The sequence below is a fragment of the Xiphophorus maculatus genome, chromosome 13, assembly GCF_002775205.1.
Source record: "Xiphophorus maculatus strain JP 163 A chromosome 13, X_maculatus-5.0-male, whole genome shotgun sequence".
NCBI lineage: Eukaryota > Metazoa > Chordata > Actinopteri > Cyprinodontiformes > Poeciliidae > Xiphophorus > Xiphophorus maculatus.
In genome coordinates this window covers 14,660,690-14,681,664 of record NC_036455.1, presented here as the reverse complement: position 1 = coordinate 14,681,664, position 20,975 = coordinate 14,660,690, and the positions used below count along the sequence as shown (strand labels likewise).

Below are 20,975 nucleotides of genomic sequence, written 5' to 3'. Positions count from 1 at the left end.
AAAACGGGAACCAGAACCTCCTTTTAAAATAATTTATTCTGTAACTAAAAGCATAAAACCAATCAGGAGATCACGAGTCTTCAATGATCCGGCTGGGATCAGAACCGGAACATTCTGATGGGTTTGGACCGAATTACTCTAGATGCTGATAGTTATGTTCTTCTTATAAACATGTATTTAAATTATAGCCTGATATAAAATCTGTAATTTTCTTTTTCTTTTTTTTTTTTTTGTTTAATATAAACAGATTTTTTTGGTTCCGGTCCAGTGATGTGATTCTGACTTCCTGGTTTTAATGTTTTGCTGCTTCGCGCTCCTCCTTTCTTCATCAAGTGATGATGAAGGAGCCGGTTCGGCTCTTTCTCCAGCCGAACCGGTCCTGGTGCAGAGCAGTTTGAAAAGAGAAAATATAGAAGCTCTCAGACGAACCAGACCCAGCAGAGTTCTGGACCGGTCAGAAATGGGTCCAGACTCGAATCATTTCCTGGCCGAACTTTTCTGCTCCAGTTTCACCAGCAGCATGAAACCTGCAGCTGCTTCAGGATCCATCCCGTCCAGGACCGGAACCTCCGGAGAATTTACTAAATTACACATTGAAAATTATTAAAATTTAAATTATTTAGTCTGGTTTCAGAAGAAAATTGGATTCACTTTTTAAATTTTGATCTTGTTTTTCGTTCTCGGGTTCAAGTTTAAACCTTTGGACGTTTATTGATGGATCCATCTGTTCCTTTAACCTCATTATTACTGAATTTGCTTTAAAACTTCTGGATCAGAACAAAATTCTGGTTTTCTTAATGTTTGATGTTCTTTCTGGAACATGGAGAATCCTCAGAGGTTCTACTGGACCTTCAGAACCGGTTCTGGTGTAAAGCTGTGGGATGGTCTCTGCTGAAAAGTTTCCCCCCCCATCCAGTCAAACTCCTGCTGCTCCTCTCCAGCAACCTCACTCCTCTCTGCACCTTCAGCCCGTCTCCTCCTCCTCTTCCTCCTCTTCCTCACTTTAACCCCTGCGCTGCAGCCACGCACCGAACCGCACCGAACCGTCCCGGACCGCAGGATGCTGTGGAAGTCCCGGACCAAAGCCGAGGTAACCCCCGCTGCTCTGACTGGTTCCGCTGGGTCCAGCCGGGTTCTCCGAATATTTTGGGATTTATTTGCCATCATAAAATCTGCAGAAAAACTGGAGTTTTATTCTGAAAATGTATTTTAGGGACAATGTTTTACATAATGTGTTTATTTTGTGAATCGTTCCGTAAAGTCATTTAAAGTAATACTGAAGGAAGAAGCGGTTCCGTTTGGACCGGAGTGTCCCTTTAAGACCCGCCGATCCCTCCCCTCTTCCCGCCGGGAGCGCGCGCGCCCTATAAGTAGCGGCCGCTCGAGTCCGCGTGTGTTCCGTGCGCGCGTGCGTCTCCGGCAGCAGCTTCCTCTCCAGCTCGGAACCGGACAGGTGTACGGCGAGCGGCAGCGGACACTTTTCAGTTGATGGAGCGCTGAGGGGCGCGGGCCACACCTGGACACACCTGAGCGTCACCGGAACCTGCGCGTGCTCAGCGAGTCTCCCCCCGGGTCCGCGGAGCGTCCAGATGTTGATCCACACATACTCAGCCATGGTGAGTCAGGATGCGGGGCTGCGGCTGCGGCTGCGGCTTTAATTAAACTCCAGATTGCGCAGTTTGCGGCGGCGCTCTGCGGGTTGGATCCAGGTTGGCTGTCAGGAGAAACTTGTTCCGGACTGACCGGGTTTGGTTTGGCCTGGTTTGGCTGCGGAGCATCGACCCGCATCGACCCGCCTGACCCAGCTGCAGAAAGCCGATGCGGCTGGATGAGTGGATGCACTTTCTGTTGCGTTTATCCACGCACCGTGTTCACAGGTCACCCCCGCGCTCCCTGCAGCGGTGCATTAGCTGTCCTGACCTCTGACCTCTGACCTCTGACTCCACAGGCTGCTGCTGCCACCATCACTTCAACCGGAAAATATTTAATTCACTTTTAAAAGTAACTTTATGTTTAAAATATTAAGATGTCTAAATATTTAATATTGATTTCCTTACACCGCTTGAGTAAACGTTAGTTTAGGTTCTTGCGGGTTTTCTCATGCGGGTTTCTCCTCCAGGAGCGGGCGGACGGACTCAGCGGATCCTCTCCGAGCGGCCGCCTGTCGCAGCTCTCCTCCCTGAACCAGGCCGCCTACTCCGCGGCTCCCCCGCTCTGCCACACGCCGGCCTCGGACTTCCAGCCGCCCTACTTCCCGCCGCCCTACCCGCAGTCCTCGCTGCCGTACTCCCAGAGCCAGGACTCGGCCTACTCGCACCTGCCGGAGCCGTACCCCTCCATCAACCCGCTGCACCAGCACCAGCAGGCGGCCTGGCACTCCCAGAGGTCCCGCTCGGAGGACGGCGGCCTGCTGTCGCAGTCGCACCGGGCGCTGAGCCTGGACCCCCGGCGGGAGTACGCCGCCGTGCCGCGGCTCCTGCACGGGCTCGGGGAGGGCGCGGCGGCGCTGGGGGACGGAGCTCTGGGGATGCACCTGGGACACCACGGCCTGGAGGAGCTGCAGGTGACCCGCTACTCAACCTCCGCTTCAAAACCGGAACTTTAATTCTCAACTCTTAGATTATATAAGCATCATTTGTTTAGATTTTTTAAAAAATACAATTACCTGATTTTTGTATTTAAAAAGGCCCGTGGACTTTTTTTTTTACTTTGTTTTTCAAAAATTAGAGTGGAAAAAAAAAGATTTAAATGTTTTATTATCAGCAGATTTTTCTGTTTCGGTTTAATTCAGTTTCTGGTTTTTATTATTTTTGTAATAATAATGTTTATTTTATTTTATTTCAGTTTCCTAAAATCCTTAAGGCCCTTTAGAAAAATCATTCAGGCCTTTAAAACGGAAAAACTAAAATATTTTTATATAATGCGAGATCAAATTTTGCTTCAGTTTAAAATAATATTTAAAATACAAACAATATTTCCTAACATCTTGAAATTGTTATTTTATCTGGACTATAAATGTGGATCAACTCTCTCTTTTTTTTTTTTGCCGTAAATGAAAACATTTTCTTTGGGAAATCACGTCCCGCTCGCAGCTGCGGCGCGTCCCGCCGCGGCGCACAGCGCAGCTGAACGACACTTTGTGCAGTTTTTTTGTTTTTGGCGCAGTCGGCCTCCTGCAGCAGGTGCAGCCGCAACAGAAACACGGCGAGACGAATCGATGCCCACGCGGCTCCACGCTCCGTGTTGACACGCAGCTTTGATTAATGACGTCAAAGTCACGATGTTACTTTAATATTGTAATTAAACCTCATAAAAATATTTAGTTTTTCTTCTGATTATTTATTCTCAAGTTGCGCAGAAATACAATTTGAATATTTGTTAAAAAATATTTAAATTACTGTTTTTATTATTACTTTTGCTCCAACATCAATTAAATTTCAGAATCAAATTTTACTTTTTATAGTGAGGCGGAAACAGAGAAGGATGATCTTTGACCTCAGACAGCGAGCACGTGGGTAGATGACGCTAACCGTGTGTGTGTGTGTGTGTGTGTGTGTGTGTGTGTGTGTGTGTGTGTGTGTGTGTGTGTGTGTGTGTGTGTGTGTGAAGGGGATGGAGGAAGGATCCGCCCTGGGCATCCTGGACCACTCTGTCATTAAAAAAGGTAAGAGGACAGAAGACTCTTCTGCGCATGCGTGCACCGATATAATTGTGTTCAACATGCTGGGGGGGATTTCTGTGTTTCAGGGCTCTCTAACACAAGTCTCACTAACACACATACACACACACACACACAAATCCGCGCGCGCACTATAAATAATTCTGTTTTGCTTTTTCATTTGAAGTCAAGAAGTCTCTAATACTGAGCTGCAGACTGCAGCCCAAAGGCACAGATTCTTAATGAACTGTTCATGGTCATATGAGAGAGAGAGAGAATGTGTGTGTGTGTGTGTGTGTGTGTGTGTGTGTGTGTGTGTGTGTGTGTGTGTGTGTGTGTAGGGGAGAAAAGCGCAGGGAATGTGATAAAAGGGGAGTTGTGGATAAATTTGCAGAGGCTGATGGTCTAAAATCACCGTCAGCGACACTGAGGCCGAATAGAAAACCCAAACTGCTGCTGGGGGGGCAGGTGAGGAGGGGGAGGTGAGGAGGGGCAGGTGAGGAGGGGCAGGTGAGGAGGGGGAGGTGAGGAGGGGCAGGTGAGGAGGGGGAGGTGAGGAGGGGCAGGTGAGGCGGGGCAGGGGAGTAAGAAGAGGAGTTCTGCCGGTTCTGGATTCGTTGCGTTTCTGTCTCTGGTTCAGAAACGGAGCTGATAAAAACACCTGGAGGCGTTTCGTTCCCACCTGGACGTGTCGCACGGCGGGGGGCGTGGCTTAGCGGAAAGGACTTCTGGGTTTTCATCGGAACCAGAAAGAACCGGCTGAGAAATCAGAAGATTTGACTTTAAATCAGAAACTAAACAGATTAAATGTTTTATCTTCTGATCCAGATTTTAAAATAATTTCCTCAATGAACAGAAACAGAATCTAATTTATTAAATAAAGATATGAAAACTAAACACCCAGAATTATTTCCCTTTGGGATCAAGAAAGTATTTTTGATTTTGACTGAAGTGATTCGTCATCATCAGGTCAGCACAACGCCAGGCGGGAAAACCAGGGTCAAAGGTCATCTCCATTTGACATCCATCAGTCTCCATAGAGGAAGATTATTCCCAAGACAATTGTAAAACAAATTAATAATAAAAACAAATTAAAATGATGAAAAAAAACATTTTTTATTTAAAGTAAATATAAAAAACTGTTGAAATATTTATTTAAAATAAGGTATATATTTTAGAAAGTATTGAAATAAAAACATTAATTCATGAAAAAAATTAAATATAAAAATACATTTAAAAAACTTAAAATAAAAAAGGAAAGAAATAAAAAACCAAAAGAAGTTAATAAAAGTAATGAAACATTTTTAAATGAAACAAAAAGGTTTTTCTGACCTCCGTCCTCTCAGTTCCCTCCAAGCTCAACGGCTCCGCCCTGGCGGCGCTGTCCATCGGGAAGGAGGGCCTGGGCGTCGGCGCCGTGTCCAACCCGGCCGAGGTGTTCTGCTCCGTCCCGGGTCGCCTCTCCCTGCTCAGCTCCACCTCCAAGTACAAGGTGACGGTGGGCGAGGTGCAGCGCCGCCTGTCTCCACCTGAGTGCCTCAACGCGTCGCTGCTGGGCGGAGTCCTGCGCAGGTGAGCTGGGGGCGGGGCTTATCATTCTGACTCAATGTTCAGAAGTTAGCCGCTAAATCTGGAACAAACAGGAAGTTTATTTATCAATTATTTTGTTCACCAGAGATTTCCCAGGTTACCTGAACTCATCATGCTGAAGCAGTTTAAAGATCTAAATGGGGATTGGTCCAAAATGACTTAATGTTTCAGCGATATTTATTTAGCCTCAAACTAAATATTTAGTTTTAGATATTTAGCTAGGAAACTAAATGTTTAGTGTGAAACTCTGATGCTTCTAAATAAATAATTAACATGGAGAAAATATGAGTTTGAAAAATGTACCCACATTTTTCCCTTGACAGGTTTAATAATCCAGATTATTGTTGTACATTTTTGACTAATTTTGCTGAAATGAGCTGCAGCTGAAAGCAGAACCTGGACTGTCCCGGTCCGACAGAGCAGAACCTGCAGCAGGAAGCTGAAATTCAGATGATTTATGAATTTTATCTGGATGTAAATCTTCCTTTAATTAAGCAGCTTCACGTCACATGACCTCTCCTTCCTCACGTCTCCATGAGGCTTTCTTCTCTCAGATCTGCTAACGGAACCTGCGGCTCCGACCGGGCCCCAGAACTGGGTCATGGGACTGAATCACAAGCGAAGAAGTTTAATGAAGCAGCCTGAGGACAGCGGCGCCGCCGCGCTCTGAAACGCTTCAAAGATGTAAAATCCTCCCCCAGAAATCTGAAATTAAATCTCTAATCAGACAGATCTATTAAGATTTCACACAAACTGAAAAATCAATCAATAAAACTAAAAAAACTGAATTCTCAGTGATTTAATATTTTATTAATGGAGCAATTTAAAAACACCATGAAGACAGGCGACTGAATGATAAATAAATCAACAAATAAAATACTAAACAGTAAATACTGAATGTCTGTAAAAGTACAGAAATAAATGAAATGTTCAGCAGCAGAAGCTGCAGCATCAGGCGGATGAATCAACGCGGATCCGTCCAGAAATCTGGATCTATTTGTTCTGGAGGAGGAATACATCACCAAAACCCAGGAGTGAGGCAAACAGGGACATACAGAACTATATGGACCGGGCAAAACTAGAAATGAGCTTCTTTCCTGCAGAACCAGAAATAAAAAAAAACAAAAAGGGAAACTGATTTTTTTTTTTTAGTAAAAATGCTAAATTATAGATTATATAAACAGAAGCTGAAGAAAATAAAAGAGAAGCTTGAAGAGAGAAACTATCAGAGCTGACATGAGACAGATTTCAGCCTCTCTCTGTTTGGCTCACACACACACACACACACACACACACCCCGTTCTGAGCGCGCTCAGTGTCGTCCCTCAGGGCCAAGTCGAAGAATGGTGGCCGCTGTCTGAGAGAGCGTCTGGAGAAGATTGGGCTGAACCTGCCTGCCGGGCGACGCAAGGCCGCCAACGTCACTCTGCTGACATCTCTGGTGGAGGGTAGGCGCACACACACACACACACACACACACACACACACACACACACACACACACAGTGACCTGCATACACTCTGACAGAAACTCTCAGAAAGCTGTCCCCGCTTCAGCACACATGAACAAACAGGGATGACTCTGATAGCTGCAGGCGTATACACACACACACACACACACACACACCGACAGTGTGTGTGTGTGTGTGGTGTCACAGCAGAGAGCTGTTAGAGGAGAGAGAGACAAACTAGCACATTCAACCAGCTTCATACTGTTGAACTGGGATTCCTCTGCTCCAGTTCAGTTCATTGATTCAGAACTAGTTCATGTTCATAGTTCACCATCACATGTAAAATGATGCTTGGATAAAAAATCTGCAGGTCTGGATAAATGTGTGAATCTGGAAAAACATCCAGAAACTTCATTTCCAGTCAGGTTTATTCAGAGCAGGAATCTGTTGCTTCTTCCTGCTGAGGTTCATTTTTCAGACAGAAACGAATCTTAAATTGTTCTGAAGAGCTGATTTACTTTGCTGTTTCATAAAAGTTTAGTTGAACAGTTTGACTAACTTACTGAAGTTGGTAAAGTGCGTTAGCATTAGCATAGCTAATGTTTATAATTTGGTTTTTAGGATTAGCGCTTTTCAGGTAGCGGAGCCCGCCGCTGCAGATTCGGTTAACTCTTCCTCCTCTTCCTCCTGCAGGTGAGGCCGTCCACCTGGCCCGGGACTTTGGCTACGTGTGTGAGACGGAGTTTCCTGCCAGAGCCACAGCTGAGTACCTGTGCAGGCAGAGCGACCCGGACCAGCTGCCGACCAGACGCAGCATGCTGCTGGCCACCAAGTGAGTCCCACCATCAGACTGTCAGCTGATCACATGACCTGACAGGACAGAGCGAAGGATTTCACAGCAGCAGGTCAACATTTCTCCACAAAGCTCCAGTTATTCCACATTATAAATGCCCTGAGTAAATACGACCCAGGGCATTCTGGGTAAATACAACCAAAGCTAACATGCTAGCCTAGCGCTAGCAGCAGAAATGGCTCCTGGTCTTCAGCCAAAGACTAAAGAGAAATCCTCCAACACTAAAATCTGACGCCTCCATCTTGTTTCCATCTGGTGAAGAAGGAAGTTGCTCTCAGCGTCTTCAGAGGTTTTTGTGTCGTTTCCTTCAGTGGTTCTTGGTGCAGCGCCCCCACAGGCCAGGAGGGGAACAGGTTGGTTTGGGTCAGAACCACAGCAGCTGGAGGTGGAGCAGATGATGGAGTTCTGGTTCAAACAAGCAGATAGTTCTACCAGATACCTGATGGTGCTACAGACCGTCAGGTATTTTAGTCATTCCAGCTAACTGATGGGAAATTTCAGTGGTTTGGCTTCAGGAGCAATCAGAACCAGAACCTTTTCTACATCAGGGTCAGATCTCTAGTTAGCAGCAGTTTGAGGAAACCCATCATGGTTCATACCTTCCTGTTTGCTGTGACCTCCTCTCTCCTCTCTGCAGGGAGATCTGTAAGGAGTTTGTGGACCTGATGACCCAGGACCGCTCCCCGCTGGGCGGCAGCCGGCCCGCGCCCTGCCTGGAGCCCGGCATCCAGGGCAGCCTCACCCACTTCAGCCTGCTGACGCACGGCTTCGGCACGCCGGCCATCTGCGCGGCGCTGTCGGCCTTCCAGAGCTACCTGATGGAGGCCGTCAAGCTGCTGGACAAGGAAGGAGGGAAGAGCCACCATGACAAGGAGATGAAGCACCGGAAATGAGGAGAGCCCCGGAGCCACCTCCACCCTCAGGACCAGACTCTACCTGCCATCAGGCTCCTCCCACTGAGGGGCGGGGCTAACAATATCTGTGCTTTAGGAACACCTGATGGCGCCGCATGGACCTCTGACCTCCCAGTGGGGAGGTTCTGGTTTGTTCCTGTTTCTGTGGACTCTCCAAGCCCCTCCCACCCACTCAGACACGCCCACTCCCACCTGAAGGCTCTGAATCCATATCCGACTCGGTTCTGGATCTACAGGAGTCTGGAACTGTTCAATCTGTAGTCCGCTGCAGCAAGTGCTCATGGGAAATGGAGTCCTCTCAGTTACAGGAGATTTTTTATTTTCAGGTGTTCGTAACTTAAAGTAACAGAAATCATTTTGTACTTTCAGTGTGTGTTTATTATTATTATTGTTACTGTTATTATTGTATTACAACATAAATGTAATATATTATTAAAGAATTAAGAACTCGTTCATTCAGGAGTTTAAATCTTCTGCAGACTCAAAATTGACGTTTCTACAACCCAACACTGATTGGCTAACAGAAGCAGAAGTTATGGCTACAGAAAGATAATTTTATATTTATTTTTTATTTGTTTTTAACTACTTAGGTTAGTTTCATATTATTTCAGTAACCAAAACAGATTTTTTTAAATGTAATTTAAAAAAATTACATTTAATTTTTTAAATTACATTTACCGGCTATGGAGCTACATTGGGGCCATAAAGTTTGTTCAAAGAAACAAAAATTGAAACAGAAAAAAAATAATTGAAACTGAAAAAAGTTTGAAATAGAATAGAAAAACGATTATCTGAAAGTTTTGAAACTGAAAATAAAAACCATTGAATCTGACAAGAAGTTTCATTTTTCTCAGTTTGGAAACTTTTTTGTTTACTTTTTTTTTTTTTTGCAGTTTTTAAATTTTTTATTTTTCAATTTTTTTTCAAGAACAAACTTTATGGCCCCATTCAGCTCCACAGATGTTCTTATTGTGAAATGTAAGCGGAAGTTCTGTGTTGACTGGCGGAAGGAGAACTTATGGAGACGCCGCTAATGTTGGACCGGCTAACAGAATCAACCTGCCGTTATTACATGGAGGCTTAATATTTTAAAACACCGAGCTGGTGAAGCTAATTAAATAAATACATGTCAGTCCGACTCCAGACAAGTTAAGCTAGCGGCATTTAAAAACAAGACAAATGACGGATGTTAATTTGGTCCAGTCGGATGTGATCTTAATTAAAACTTTAATTTTGAAAGGCCTACTTCCTCTTCATTCATACCTACTGGAGTTCAGCGGATCTTCCGGATCCAGATCTCGTTGCCGCCTGAAAGGCTAAAGTTCCCGGGAATCTTCTGGAAGGTTCTCTGTGGTCCAGTTCTTCCCATCGGGGAACCAGAACCTGCTGTTTAAATTACTGGGTCCATTTAAAGCGGATCATTTGGCTCCGTGTTGTTCCCTTTACCTTAAGATCCAGCGTGGAGCTCCGTGGAGACGTCACCCCGCAACTTCACCCGAACGCCTCTCTCCTCCACCCATCTGCTCGTCTCCCACCTCCCCGGCTCACTTTATTTAACCAAGACGAGACTCTTTCAATCAGTGCTTTCCAGGGAAAACACACATAAACACACTCCTGTTCCTACCTGCCGCATGCCCCTCCCCCACCTGGTTCTGACACTCAGCGGGCCGCTCTCCGCCTCCCGGCGCCTGCAGGCAAACATATGCTGCTCTTCCCGTCAGATTCCGCTGTGTTTCATGTTTATTAATCACCTGGCTGCGACTCTCTCTCTCTCTCTCTCTCACACACACACACACCTTCGGCTGGTTCGGGCCCAGTTACTGGTGTTAAACTGGTTCAGACTGTAGCAACCAGGTCCAGTTCGGAGCTTCACGGGAAACCAGTTTTATTCTGAGCAGGGAAAAAATTTAAAACTCAATAAGTCTTTATTTAGAGACTAGAAATAAGTTTGAGTTCATAATTAAGTCGTAACTTCACAGTGATAATTCTGAATCATAACTCAGAATAAATCATTTTCTGCAGTCATAATTATGAAAATAAAAATCTATTTCAATGAGTCAATTTTACATTTTTAAGTCATAACCTGGGATAAAAGTACTAATTACTAATTTTATTAATGGAATTATTTCAAAACTCAACTATGATTTATTTTATTTGTTCTTCCATGCTGCGTTCACTGAACCTCAGATTTCTCTAACATCTCAGGTCAACAATGACGGTTATTTACATCTGTTGTGGTTATTTAGCCTCATGAACTGGGTCAGAACCAGAACCCAAACCGGATCAGACATGCAGCCAGGCTGACGAGTCGATCTCAGATAGAAAGAGGAGGAGCTGGTGTGTCTGGGGATTTTTATTGGAACAGAAACAGAACAAAAGGTCATCGGTATAAAACTGGATCTGGGTTCTGGGTGGATCACTTGGCGGTCAGCGTGATCTTCTCCATGTCGTGGATTCCATCTTTATCGATCAGACGGACGTTGAAGGAGGGAAGGTTGAGGATGAAGCGTTTGTTCAGCTGGAGGAGGAAGAGGAGCAAGAGGAAGAGCAGTTAGCATCATGCTAACAGAACCGGCTAACTCTGGTCCAAACGACTCCAGAGATGCTCAGGCTGGAGGAAGACTCACCTCTTCAACACATTTCCTCAGCAGCTCCACGGCCTCGTCCCGGCTCAGGTCTGCAGCACAACAGAACTTTCTTTAACAGAACCACACCCCGATACGTTCTCAGCCCCGCCGGGTCAGAACCGCCCCGTAACGAAGCTGGTACCAGTCAGGGTTGATTTCAACAGAACATCCAAGTACCAGGCAGACCCAGTCGGGTCCAAAGCCACATGCAGACAGTTTATTTAAGAGAAGCCGGAGCAGTGAGGTCCGGACAGGCGGTTCCCCCACCGGGTCAAAGGTCAGGACAACAGGAAGAAACAGAAACGACTTCCACTGAACGGCTCAGTCCAAACATTACAGAACCAGACCTTCAATGATTTAATTCATTTATTACTTTAAACGTTTTGTGGACGTTGGAGGTTCTGTTGCTCTCACATTTACTTTTATTCCCTTAAATTATTTTTTATTACAGTAAAAATAATAAACGCTGAAGCTCAGCCTGTTGTTCTCGATGCTGAGCGTCCATCAGGAAGACGGCGTCTCTCTGCTCCTACCTGGTCTGTAGTACCGGTCCAGGATGGACAGGGTCAGGAACGCTCCGTATCCGTGGGCAGCGAACGGCGCCTTGGCCAGCGAAGCCATGTAGTCCATGTAGAAGAGGCCCGGCCCGTCGGACTCGTCGTGTCCAGCCAGCAGCAGGTTGACGTGGTACGGAGTCTGCAGGAGGACGGACACCAGGATTAGGGTTCTGGATGTGGTGGAGAACAATAATAACTCCACTTAAATAGCAGAGGAATAAACTGAGGTCATGTTGGTGTCTGAACATTCACAGAACTGGACCAGAACCGGGTCAGACGTCAGGGTCTGACTGGGCTTTCTGGCTCCAGGGTCTCTATTGGTTTGGAACGAATTATCCAGGCTGTAAAGATGTTTCATGAGATGTTGACGCTACGCATAGCTGCAGCTAACAGGAAGTAGAGGTTGCTAACAGGAAGTAGAGGTTGCTAGCTCTTAACTCTACCCAGTCCTTTTTGACGCAGTCGTTTCCAATATTACAGAACTTAGGACATTTACCTAAGTAATATTAGCGACTCCAGACTCCCCCTAGTGGTTTGGAGGACTTCTGTTTGGTGGAGAAAGGTTTCATATTTGCTGTTCTTGTAATTTGCTGTATTTTCTATTTTGCTTGTTTTCTGTGGTTGCAGCGTTTTTTTGTATTTTGAAGTTTGGATCATCAGAGTGTTTTCTTTGACGATGAAGATGATCTTCCTCCTCCACTGATGGATCCACAGGAAGCTGAGGTGATGATGGCGGTTTTCCTGCTTCCTGATTGGCTGAGTTCCCAGTAAACAGTAAATTGTTTTATGAGGTGGGAGGGGTCAGAGGGCAGGAGGGATGGGGGGGGGGGCAGTGTGACATCTGCTGGGAGTCAGCACCCCTGTTGCTCCTCCGTCACCCCCTCCTCTTCCTCCTCCTCTTCGTCACCCTGAGCCCTGGAGAAACGCCAGCGCTCATTAAAACTTCTGAACTCGTCCCCCCTCCCCCTCCCGTTTCTGTTTTTAAATTACATCTCCTCTTCCTCGTCTTCCTCATCGGGAGAGGTTCTGGTTAAACGGAGCAGCAGGACGGGTCGCTGCAGTCAGAACCGCCTCAGAACTCCAGGTGGACCCTCCGGATCTCTGCGGAGCTCAGAGTGTCTCCAACACACACACCGATCCCCAGGTGTGTGTGTGTGTGTGTGTGTGTGTGTGTGTGTGTGTGTGTGTGTGTGTGAGGGCGTGAACCCCCCAGCTGGCAGCCGTCTCTCCGGCTACACTAACAATAACACTTGGCAGCAGAACCAGCAGACCCGGCTCAGAGGGAACCAGCACCTTGTTAACCCGACACCTCCCCCCCACAGGGTGACACCAACGTCTCACCTGAACACACCTGCAGAGTGAGGCTGCGCTACAGAACCGAACCATGCTAGAACACACTTGTCCCGACCCGGTTCAACAGCCAGGCCGTAAGGCGCTGCAGAACCAGAACCAGAACCAGGACGATAAACTACTGTTACTCTGTGGAGGTTCTATTCCACAGAACGGGTCAGGTGAACGAGAACTCGGTCTGTGGATATTTCCCACACATTTACTCTGATATTATGAGAATTTGTCATAATTATCAGTTTTAAAGTCATAATAATGAGAATAAAAATCACAATTACAAAAAGTTATAATTCCAAGTTTTAGTCATAATTTTGAGATTAAAGTCAATAATTGAGAATAAAAATAAAGATTAAAGATTACAAGTCATAATTATGAGTTTTAAAGTCACAATTTCTACTTATGAAATCAAAATAACAATAAATGTCATTAATTCTTGAAATTCTGACTTCAAACTGAACCTCAGGTTTCTCCAACACGTCTCTGGTCAACAGTGACTGTTGGTCAGTTCTGTTGTAGTTAAACAGCCTCATGAACATGAGTCAGAACCAGAACCTGAACCAGATCAGATATAATCCATCTGAACATGAAAGTTCTGGAAGAGAAACAGAACCTCTTTAATGTCTCTCTCGGATCCTATGAATAAAAAATGTCTGCTGCTGAGCGGTCCGGTCCATTCGAGATGAACACACCTACAGAGTGAGGCTGCCGCTACAGAACGGTCACTACTTCTGACCGGCGGCCATTAAAGGCCACCGGGTCGAGCCGAGCCGAGCCGGGTCGGTCCGAGCCGAGCCGTTATTAACCAGCTTCAGTTAATCATCTGAAACTCTCCAGCTGAAACGCTCGTCCTCGCCGTCCGCCCGGAGGCCCCGCTCTTTTTTACCGCCATTCCTCCTCGATCTGCTGAATTAATAGTTCATCTGCGCCGGAGCCGAGGCGCTGCCTGCAATATGGCGCCTCTAATTATTTGCGCCCGTTGCGGGCCTGTTATGGCGAATATTTCACCAACCCATATGGGCCGGGGCTGGATCAACGAGGGACCAGCTGCTGAAGACACTCTGGTTCTGCTTTATCAGAACCAGAACCGGATTTCTGCTTTATCAGAACCAGAACCTGAGCAAAGTCCGAACCACTCCGTTTCTACCGCGCTTAGCTTCCCGAGGTGCGGCCGAGACCTCAGGTGGTTCCCGCCACTCGGCCTCTGCTCTCTGAGCGCATGCGCAGCCCTCCAGAGGTTAGCCGAGTTGTTTATCTGGGCGGCAGAGCGAGGCGCCGCCGCCCGGCTCTGACTGGAGCTAACTACGCCTCTCTGCGGCCCGGAGCCTCCCGAGGCCCGGTGGGGGTTCATCTGTAATGTGTCCTGCAGGAGTAAAGTCTGGAGCTTTAACAACATGAAGCCGATGTTCAACTCAGCGGCACGGAGGAGGAAGAATCATTGATAAAAAAATGAAATAAATAATAATCACATTTTAAAAGCAACAGAAAGCTGCTAATAAACTTAAAAGGATTTTTAAACTCTCAACTAGCCATTTTGGTTACAGAGACTTCATAACTAATTTTATTTTTTGTTTCTGTTTTGTTTATTTGTATTGGATATTTAAAATGTCTCTCAGTACCAATGTTAAATCTTCATTAGAAATTAGAGTTTATTGGTGTTTGAGAATGTGTACTTGCATTATTATCCAATTATATTACTATTAATGTCAAAACAACAATATTATTTATTCCAATAACTTCTGGAACAATTTATTGTCCAGCAACATTTGTAACTGTGACAGGCCCACACCCGTTTTTTACCCCCGTTCCCGCCGTACTCCTGTATTATTATTTTCCCGTAAATGTCCTGGATTGTGCCGCCGCTCTCACAGGTCTTACCTCCCCCGGCTCTAATGTTATTACGTTACTCTATGCTCACCGCCACCACGACATATACCGTATTCTGAAGACCAAAACTTGAACAGGTCTATTTAACAAAAACTCTAATTTACTATAGGATCTAATGAAATCCTGGTTATTTAAGCTAATCAAAGGGAATAAACCTAAATAATTCCTCATTAATCTATTAAAATAGTTGGAGACCTTCTTGGACCAGAGACTCAACATGTTTCTAAAGCCAATAATTAGGAAGAGTCTGGAGGAGGAAGAGGAGGAGGAGGAAGAGGAGGGGATAGCTGGAGGAAGGTGTGGGAAGCAGCGGAGAAGCTTCGGTTTGTCTCCACTCCTGAGACGCTGCAGCGTAACGAGCATCTTCATCACCGTGAGGCACAGCAGCATGAATATCAATGATATCCTGCACAACACGCTCAGCCTTGACTGAACAAACTGATCCTGATCTTACAGGTCCCTGTGAGCCTCTCCCACACACACACACACACACAGCGCCTGTGTGTGTGTGTGTGTGTTGTTGTCTGCTGCGCCCCCTGGGACCTCCTCCTCCTCCTCACCAGGCAGCCCCTCCTCCATGTGTCCCACATTCCCTCCTCTGCCTCACTAATTGTTTTTTGTAATTATTTTCACCCTCTGCTATTGTGACAGGCCGCGGCTGCACCGCCGCAACAAATTAGCAACAGAATCGAGTGGCAGTGAGGCGGACGGATCAACTGGCGAGTCGGACGCATGCAGCAGATCAGAGTTCATCCTCCCACCCAGCCTCCCTCTGCTGTGACACTTTTTATGCACAACTCACTTTTTACCAACAGTTGGGACTTTGTGTAAAATGAAATAATTAGCAAATCATTTGCACCCCATATTTAGCTGCAGAAACATGTTCTGAGTGACAAACTGTTGGTTTGTTGGATTCCTGCAACACTTTGTCTGATTAAAACGTGTGAAATGATTCGTCTGCCGGCACAAACTCTGATACCCAGACGATTAAACCACTCCTGAACTTCCTGTTGGTCCGAGGTTCTGACGGGTCGGACATTAGGGAAGACGACAGGCTTAAAAATAAAATGTTTCACACCAGATCCGACTTTAAGCAACTTTTTTCCCCCACTCAAGTTACTAATGAGAGAAAATAGTTTCAAAAAGAGTTTATTGTTTCAGCCATCCTTTCTGTGAGTTGGAGTATCTGGGCCAGCCTTCAGAAACTGTTTCATTTTGAGAATATAAACTTAATATTAGTGGAATAAACAATTTAACCAAAATTATGAGGAAAATGGTTTAATGAGGAAAAAAGCTTCTAGTTATCAGAGTCTGATGTGAGCAGCTCAGGCTGTCTGGTTTTCTTCCAAATAGACTCAGTTGTTTATTAATAAAAGTCCAGCTAATGGTGATAATTTGATGTCGATGTGTTAAAACTTTTACAAAAATCTGTTTTCCATATCTGTTAAATCTGTCATCATGTTGTTACAGTTTGTTATGAGTCAGATAATCTGTGAAAAGATCAATCCTCTATGAGCTGCTGTTGCTGTCTGAAGAAATGCAACGCTCCTGACCGAAAACAACCAATCAGAACCAGGAGGCGGGGCTTAGCGCTGTCAATCATCCTAATGCACATGCTGCTAAATGTGCTAATGGCAGAGAAACAACTCACCTTTCCAGGAAAACTACTTATCTGCAGTCATCAGTGGCTCTGCTAGTTAGTCTGACCAGTTCATTAATCGTCGCTGATGGATGAAGTCGATTTGTGGCCCAGCCCTACCGGAGAACAGAACTCGGTCCAGAGAAGGTTCTGGATGTGGAGATTTGTCTGATTCGTCTCAGTTCTGTGTTTCCGTTAGAAAATGTTTGATTTGTTGGTTTTCTGCGTTTAGAAGATGAAAACGTTGAAGCTAACCTGATGAAGCCTTCAGACCCGATGGAGACGCCGCTACTCGCCTCATCATCAGAACAGAACATGGCTGCACTTCCATACATCTGGTCCACATGTATTATATACTTACAGTCTTTATTTCTAATTATTAAAGCTGCAGAGAATGAAAACCAGGATATTAAAAAGGAAAAATCATTTCTTCAGTAGATTTATTGTTGTGGATTTTCCTTTAAATATAAGATTGAACGCGTAGCTAAAGGTAAAAAACATTTGTTTTGGTCATTTAAATTTATAACTGCTTTAAGACCAACTGAGTGTTAAATATTTTTTGACTCTACATGTTGACTGTTCTGGATGATTTCATATTGATGCTGAATCTCTGCCATTAACACAGAACCTGTTGGTGAAGACTTAAAGTGGGAACTGCTGTGGATTCCAACTTCTGAAAATGTGTGTTTCTGTTTGGTGTGAAATAGAAGCTGTTCTACTAATGTTTTTTCTGTTTGCAGATTTTTTGAATAACCAATAGTCTGTCATTTGTTTTGCTCTTGATTTAAATAAAATCCCTTTTCCCCCTTTGTGATCAACAGCATTCAGTATTGAACTGAACCTAAACTTAAGAAAACCAGTAGAGTCTCACTTGATGATGTAGAAGTCAGGTAAAATGCAGTATGAGCATTCAGACTGCAGATGCTTTGAAAACTATCGGATACGATTTAGTTTAATTTTTCTTAGGGTGAAAGGTCAGATTCGGTTGCGTTGGGCTGCTGGGTGACCGTAGTCGTCAACTGCTTACCCGGCTCCGTAGATAGTCTGCCAGGTTCTTCCGGGTGAAGTTTGCTGCTGCTGACGGACTCAGTTCATAACCTGGAAATCAGAAGGAGGATGAAGCACCAGCAGCGGATCTGAGCTGAGGACAGGAGACGGCGGCGGCGTACCGTTCCTCATCTTGTAGAGCTGGACGTTTTTCTGGATGTACTCGGCGAACTGGACCGTGTCTCCCGCCTCGCCCACGCACAGCAGCAGGATCTTCTCACTCAGCTTGAACATCTTGTCGTAGTCTGCGAGACAGCAGAGCGACCGTTTGGGCTCAGGTTAATCAGAACCAGAACCTATTAGGGAACACCAAGGCTGGAAAACCAGGAAATGTTTCTGTCGCACCATTTCTGCAGTAATTATCCCTCCCCCACCTGTTGCTAAACACTGCAGAAATGCATTTCACTTTCCTTCAGATATCAGAGAGACAATGTGGCTGTTTGGAAATATTTCAGAGTCGTGATGTGAAAACTAAATTAACAGCAGCCGACTCTTCTACAAGCAACTGACTGCAGATAGACTGACTAACAAGCTGGTTATACTGGTGTTAACCTGTAAGGAACGGAGGACATGCAGTGAGACAATCCTATTTACATGAAAACTACCTCAAAACTTACAGGGAGTTTAATCTCCATGTTGCTTTGGTCCAACTATTAATCTTTATCAATTTTTATTCAATTATTAAACTGATAATCTCGACTTGACTCATTCTAATGCATAGATTTATTAAAGGCAGCTCATATTCATATTCCTTTATTTAATCAGGTAAACCCCGTTGAGATCTAGATCTCATTTTCAAAAGGGACCTGAGCAAAAAATGTGCACTACATAACTCACATGGGTTCTTCTGCGGATTTTATGTCTGCTTTAAATTAACGTTTAAAATAGAGTGATGCAAATTTCAGCAAATAAAAGCTACTTTATGAAGACATGAAATTAAAAAAAGTTAATTTCCAGAGAACATTTATGTGTTCAGTCCTGATTTAAACAGAAAACATGAATATAAACGAGAGAATGTTGACTGTCTTGTTTTCCCCTCAGCAGTTCTTCACCTCAGTGAAAGCTGCATTATTATTATTATTATGTGGTTTTAAACTGAGTTATTACTGACTGTTATCAACCTGTTATGATCAGGTGGTCTGAGTCTCTGATAGAGGAATAATCAGGAAAAGTTCTGGGCTTTTTTCATAAACAGCTTGGTTGTTTTCAACAGAAACAGATCAAGTTGCTACCAGGATGAGAGAAGAAGCCACGACTTTCACTTTCATCATGTTAGCGTTAAACCTACAGGCCAGGCCGGGGTAAATGTAGCAAAAATCACCTTCAAATATGATTAAATATTAAGAGCCAGGAGAGTGTGGAGGATAAAATTAAAAAGCACAATAACAGTTAATAAATTTAATGTTAACAACGCCGTTAGCGCAATTTTTCCTCAATTTTTCCCCATTAAGTATAATAAAACTCTCCCGTAAATTACATAACAACAATAAAACCTTAAGACTCCAGTTATATTTTATAATAAGAGCATTAAAATGTAAACAAAGACCGAAACAAGACCTAAATCCACCGGCAGAGCAGATGCTAAGCTAAGCTAACGAGGTAGCATACCGTGTTTCATCTGAATAATGCTGCTGGCAGCAACATTATCAGCAGCGACGAGCACATAATCCGGTCCCTGAATCCCGATTAAATATTCCATGATGTCAAACGGGCGAAATGTGAATTATTAGAGGAAAACAGAGAAGATGAAGCAGTAATGGAGCTTCTCCTGTTCGGATTACACAGCAAAAGTTAGCTGGAGTTTAACTGTCGCAGCCTGAGTGCGTCATCAAGACGTGACCAGAAACAAAGGGCGGGTAATTTTAAACGGATCGCTGTTGTGTTCGTTTCACTGAGCGGAATTGTGATCAGATTATCAGGAATATTAACCGAAATCTCACTGGGACAGAGCGCGGGATGAGCGAAGGGACCCCCCGCACCGTAATGGTGGAGGCGAACCACCTCCAAGGCTCGCAGCGGAGACGTTCTCCTCGGTTTGGTTCCCCTGGAGTTCTGCAGGATAGCGAGACCAAGATGGCGCTGGGAGTGAAGCGGTCCATCACTGTGAGGAAGATCGCCCCCAGGAAAACCACCGTTCTGTCCGGGAACAACAAGGAGAACACCCCTAGGAGGTCTCAGAACCTCAAGGAAACAAAGGGCGCAACCCCGGAACCCGGCTCGAACCGCCGGACTCCCACTTCAGCCGGGAAGAAGAGGCAGCAGGCCCTCGAACCCACACCCAGTGGCCCGTCCTCCTCAGCCGGGAGGAGGAAGCAGCCGCGGCCCCCCGTACCGTCCCCCATCCTGGCCTCCTCTCCCCCGGCCGCCTCTCAGCCCGCAGATCCACAGGACTCGGTCTGGACCCAGAAGGTCCGCCGCTCCTACAGCAGGCTCAGCGACAGCTCGCTCCACAGCCCCGGGCACAGAGAGACTTTGTTCGGCTTCGAGAGGCTCAGCACCCCGGAGGTGGTCCGGAGCCGGGTGGAGCTCTCCCGGTCCTCTCTGGAGGTTTCTGGGTCATTCGCGTCTATGCTAGAGGCCGATGAATGCGGACCCAAACCGGACCCGAACATCCCCGGGGTAGCGGTGGTGAAGGAGAAGCGGAAGAAGCGGAAGGTGCAGCAGATCAACACCGAGGAGCTGGAGGTCCTGGCGGCCCAGATGAACGCGGAGTTCCGGGAGGCAGAGCAGTTCGAGCTGGTGGTGGAGTGACCGGGGGACGGACAGATTCACAACACCTGGGCTGATCAGACTGCGGGGCTTTCTGTGTAAAGCTGTTAGTTTATAGTTATAGAAACACCGGATGATCTTTCTAACTGAATGGACCGAACTGCAGCTTCCGGTTCTGTTCTCAATAACAGTTTATTCTCCAGGTTCTTCCTTCATTTAGTTTCTATCCGAACCAGAACCAGAACCAGACTGCTGGGATATGGACTATGTAAATACTGCCGCCATTTTTTAGGAGGTTCTGAAAGATTCTGGCTCTCCTTCAGTACTTTAGGATTATGAAGGTGGAATTACAGATTATCCAGGAGACGCTTTTATTAAACATCTTATTCTTGGACTCTTGTCTGGATTTTCTGTCTGAATAAATCCAGAATGAAGAAAATCTGAACACAGCAGTTCTGTGTCATTCATTCATTCTTTACTGTTTTTATTTGTGTAAATAAAGTTTTCTTTAGTTCTGGGTAAAGGAGATTTATAAAGGGATTTTCTTCATTTTAAACTCAAAATGTTCATATATTTTATACATTTTTGTCTTAATTGCTGCTCTGAAGATATTCCTTTGGCTAATTCCTGTTTTTGTTTGCATACTCCAGCTGATGATTGATTACTAAACTAGTTGATTATTTTAATAATCAATCCGAT

At 45.3% G+C, this 20,975-nt stretch overlaps 3 protein-coding genes across 4 annotated transcripts; 2 read left to right on the top strand and 1 right to left on the bottom strand.

Annotated features, from left to right (window-relative positions):
• The first annotated feature begins 733 nt into the window (after positions 1–733).
• tfap2e (transcription factor AP-2 epsilon) lies at positions 734–8,921 on the top strand. Of its 2 annotated transcripts, none has more exons than XM_023344459.1 (7): positions 734–1,090; positions 2,120–2,563; positions 3,610–3,664; positions 5,005–5,230; positions 6,578–6,696; positions 7,393–7,531; positions 8,190–8,921. In XM_023344459.1, the coding sequence occupies exons 1-7, from the start codon at positions 1,061–1,063 to the stop codon at positions 8,443–8,445; spliced, it is 1,269 nt and encodes a 422-aa protein (XP_023200227.1). In that variant the 5' UTR covers positions 734–1,060; the 3' UTR covers positions 8,446–8,921. The 2 variants fall into 2 exon arrangements, with proteins under 2 accessions (XP_023200227.1, XP_023200228.1); XM_023344460.1 differs by lacking the exon at positions 734–1,090 and adding an exon at positions 1,141–1,616.
• Positions 8,922–10,801: 1,880 nt separating this feature from the next.
• On the bottom strand, positions 10,802–19,389 carry psmb2 (proteasome subunit beta 2). The gene is made up of 6 exons (XM_005813362.2): positions 19,176–19,389; positions 17,690–17,812; positions 17,548–17,618; positions 11,627–11,789; positions 11,094–11,143; positions 10,802–10,984 (listed from the first exon to the last, which is right to left on the bottom strand). The coding sequence occupies exons 1-6, from the start codon at positions 19,264–19,266 to the stop codon at positions 10,883–10,885; spliced, it is 600 nt and encodes a 199-aa protein (XP_005813419.1). The 5' UTR covers positions 19,267–19,389; the 3' UTR covers positions 10,802–10,882.
• A 111-nt stretch (positions 19,390–19,500) lies between these two features.
• cdca5 (cell division cycle associated 5) lies at positions 19,501–20,721 on the top strand. Its single transcript, XM_005813369.3, has one exon. The coding sequence runs from the start codon at positions 19,524–19,526 to the stop codon at positions 20,316–20,318; it is 795 nt and encodes a 264-aa protein (XP_005813426.2). The 5' UTR covers positions 19,501–19,523; the 3' UTR covers positions 20,319–20,721.
• The last annotated feature ends 254 nt before the right edge of the window (positions 20,722–20,975 follow it).

Coding starts and splice junctions, on each gene's coding strand:
- tfap2e (XM_023344459.1), top strand. CDS start 1,061: ATGCTGTGGAAGTCCCGGACCAAAGCCGAG. Junction 1,091..2,119: donor AGTCCCGGACCAAAGCCGAG/GTAACCCCCGCT, acceptor TTTCTCCTCCAG/GAGCGGGCGGACGGACTCAG. Junction 3,665..5,004: donor CCACTCTGTCATTAAAAAAG/GTAAGAGGACAG, acceptor CCGTCCTCTCAG/TTCCCTCCAAGCTCAACGGC.
- psmb2 (XM_005813362.2), bottom strand. CDS start 19,266: ATGGAATATTTAATCGGGATTCAGGGACCGGATTATGTGCTCGTCGCT. Junction 11,790..17,547: donor CAGACTATCTACGGAGCCGG/GTAAGCAGTTGA, acceptor GTCCTCCTGCAG/ACTCCGTACCACGTCAACCT. Junction 10,985..11,093: donor TGAGGAAATGTGTTGAAGAG/GTGAGTCTTCCT, acceptor TTCCTCCTCCAG/CTGAACAAACGCTTCATCCT.
- cdca5 (XM_005813369.3), top strand. CDS start 19,524: ATGAGCGAAGGGACCCCCCGCACCGTAATGGTGGAGGCGAACCACCTC.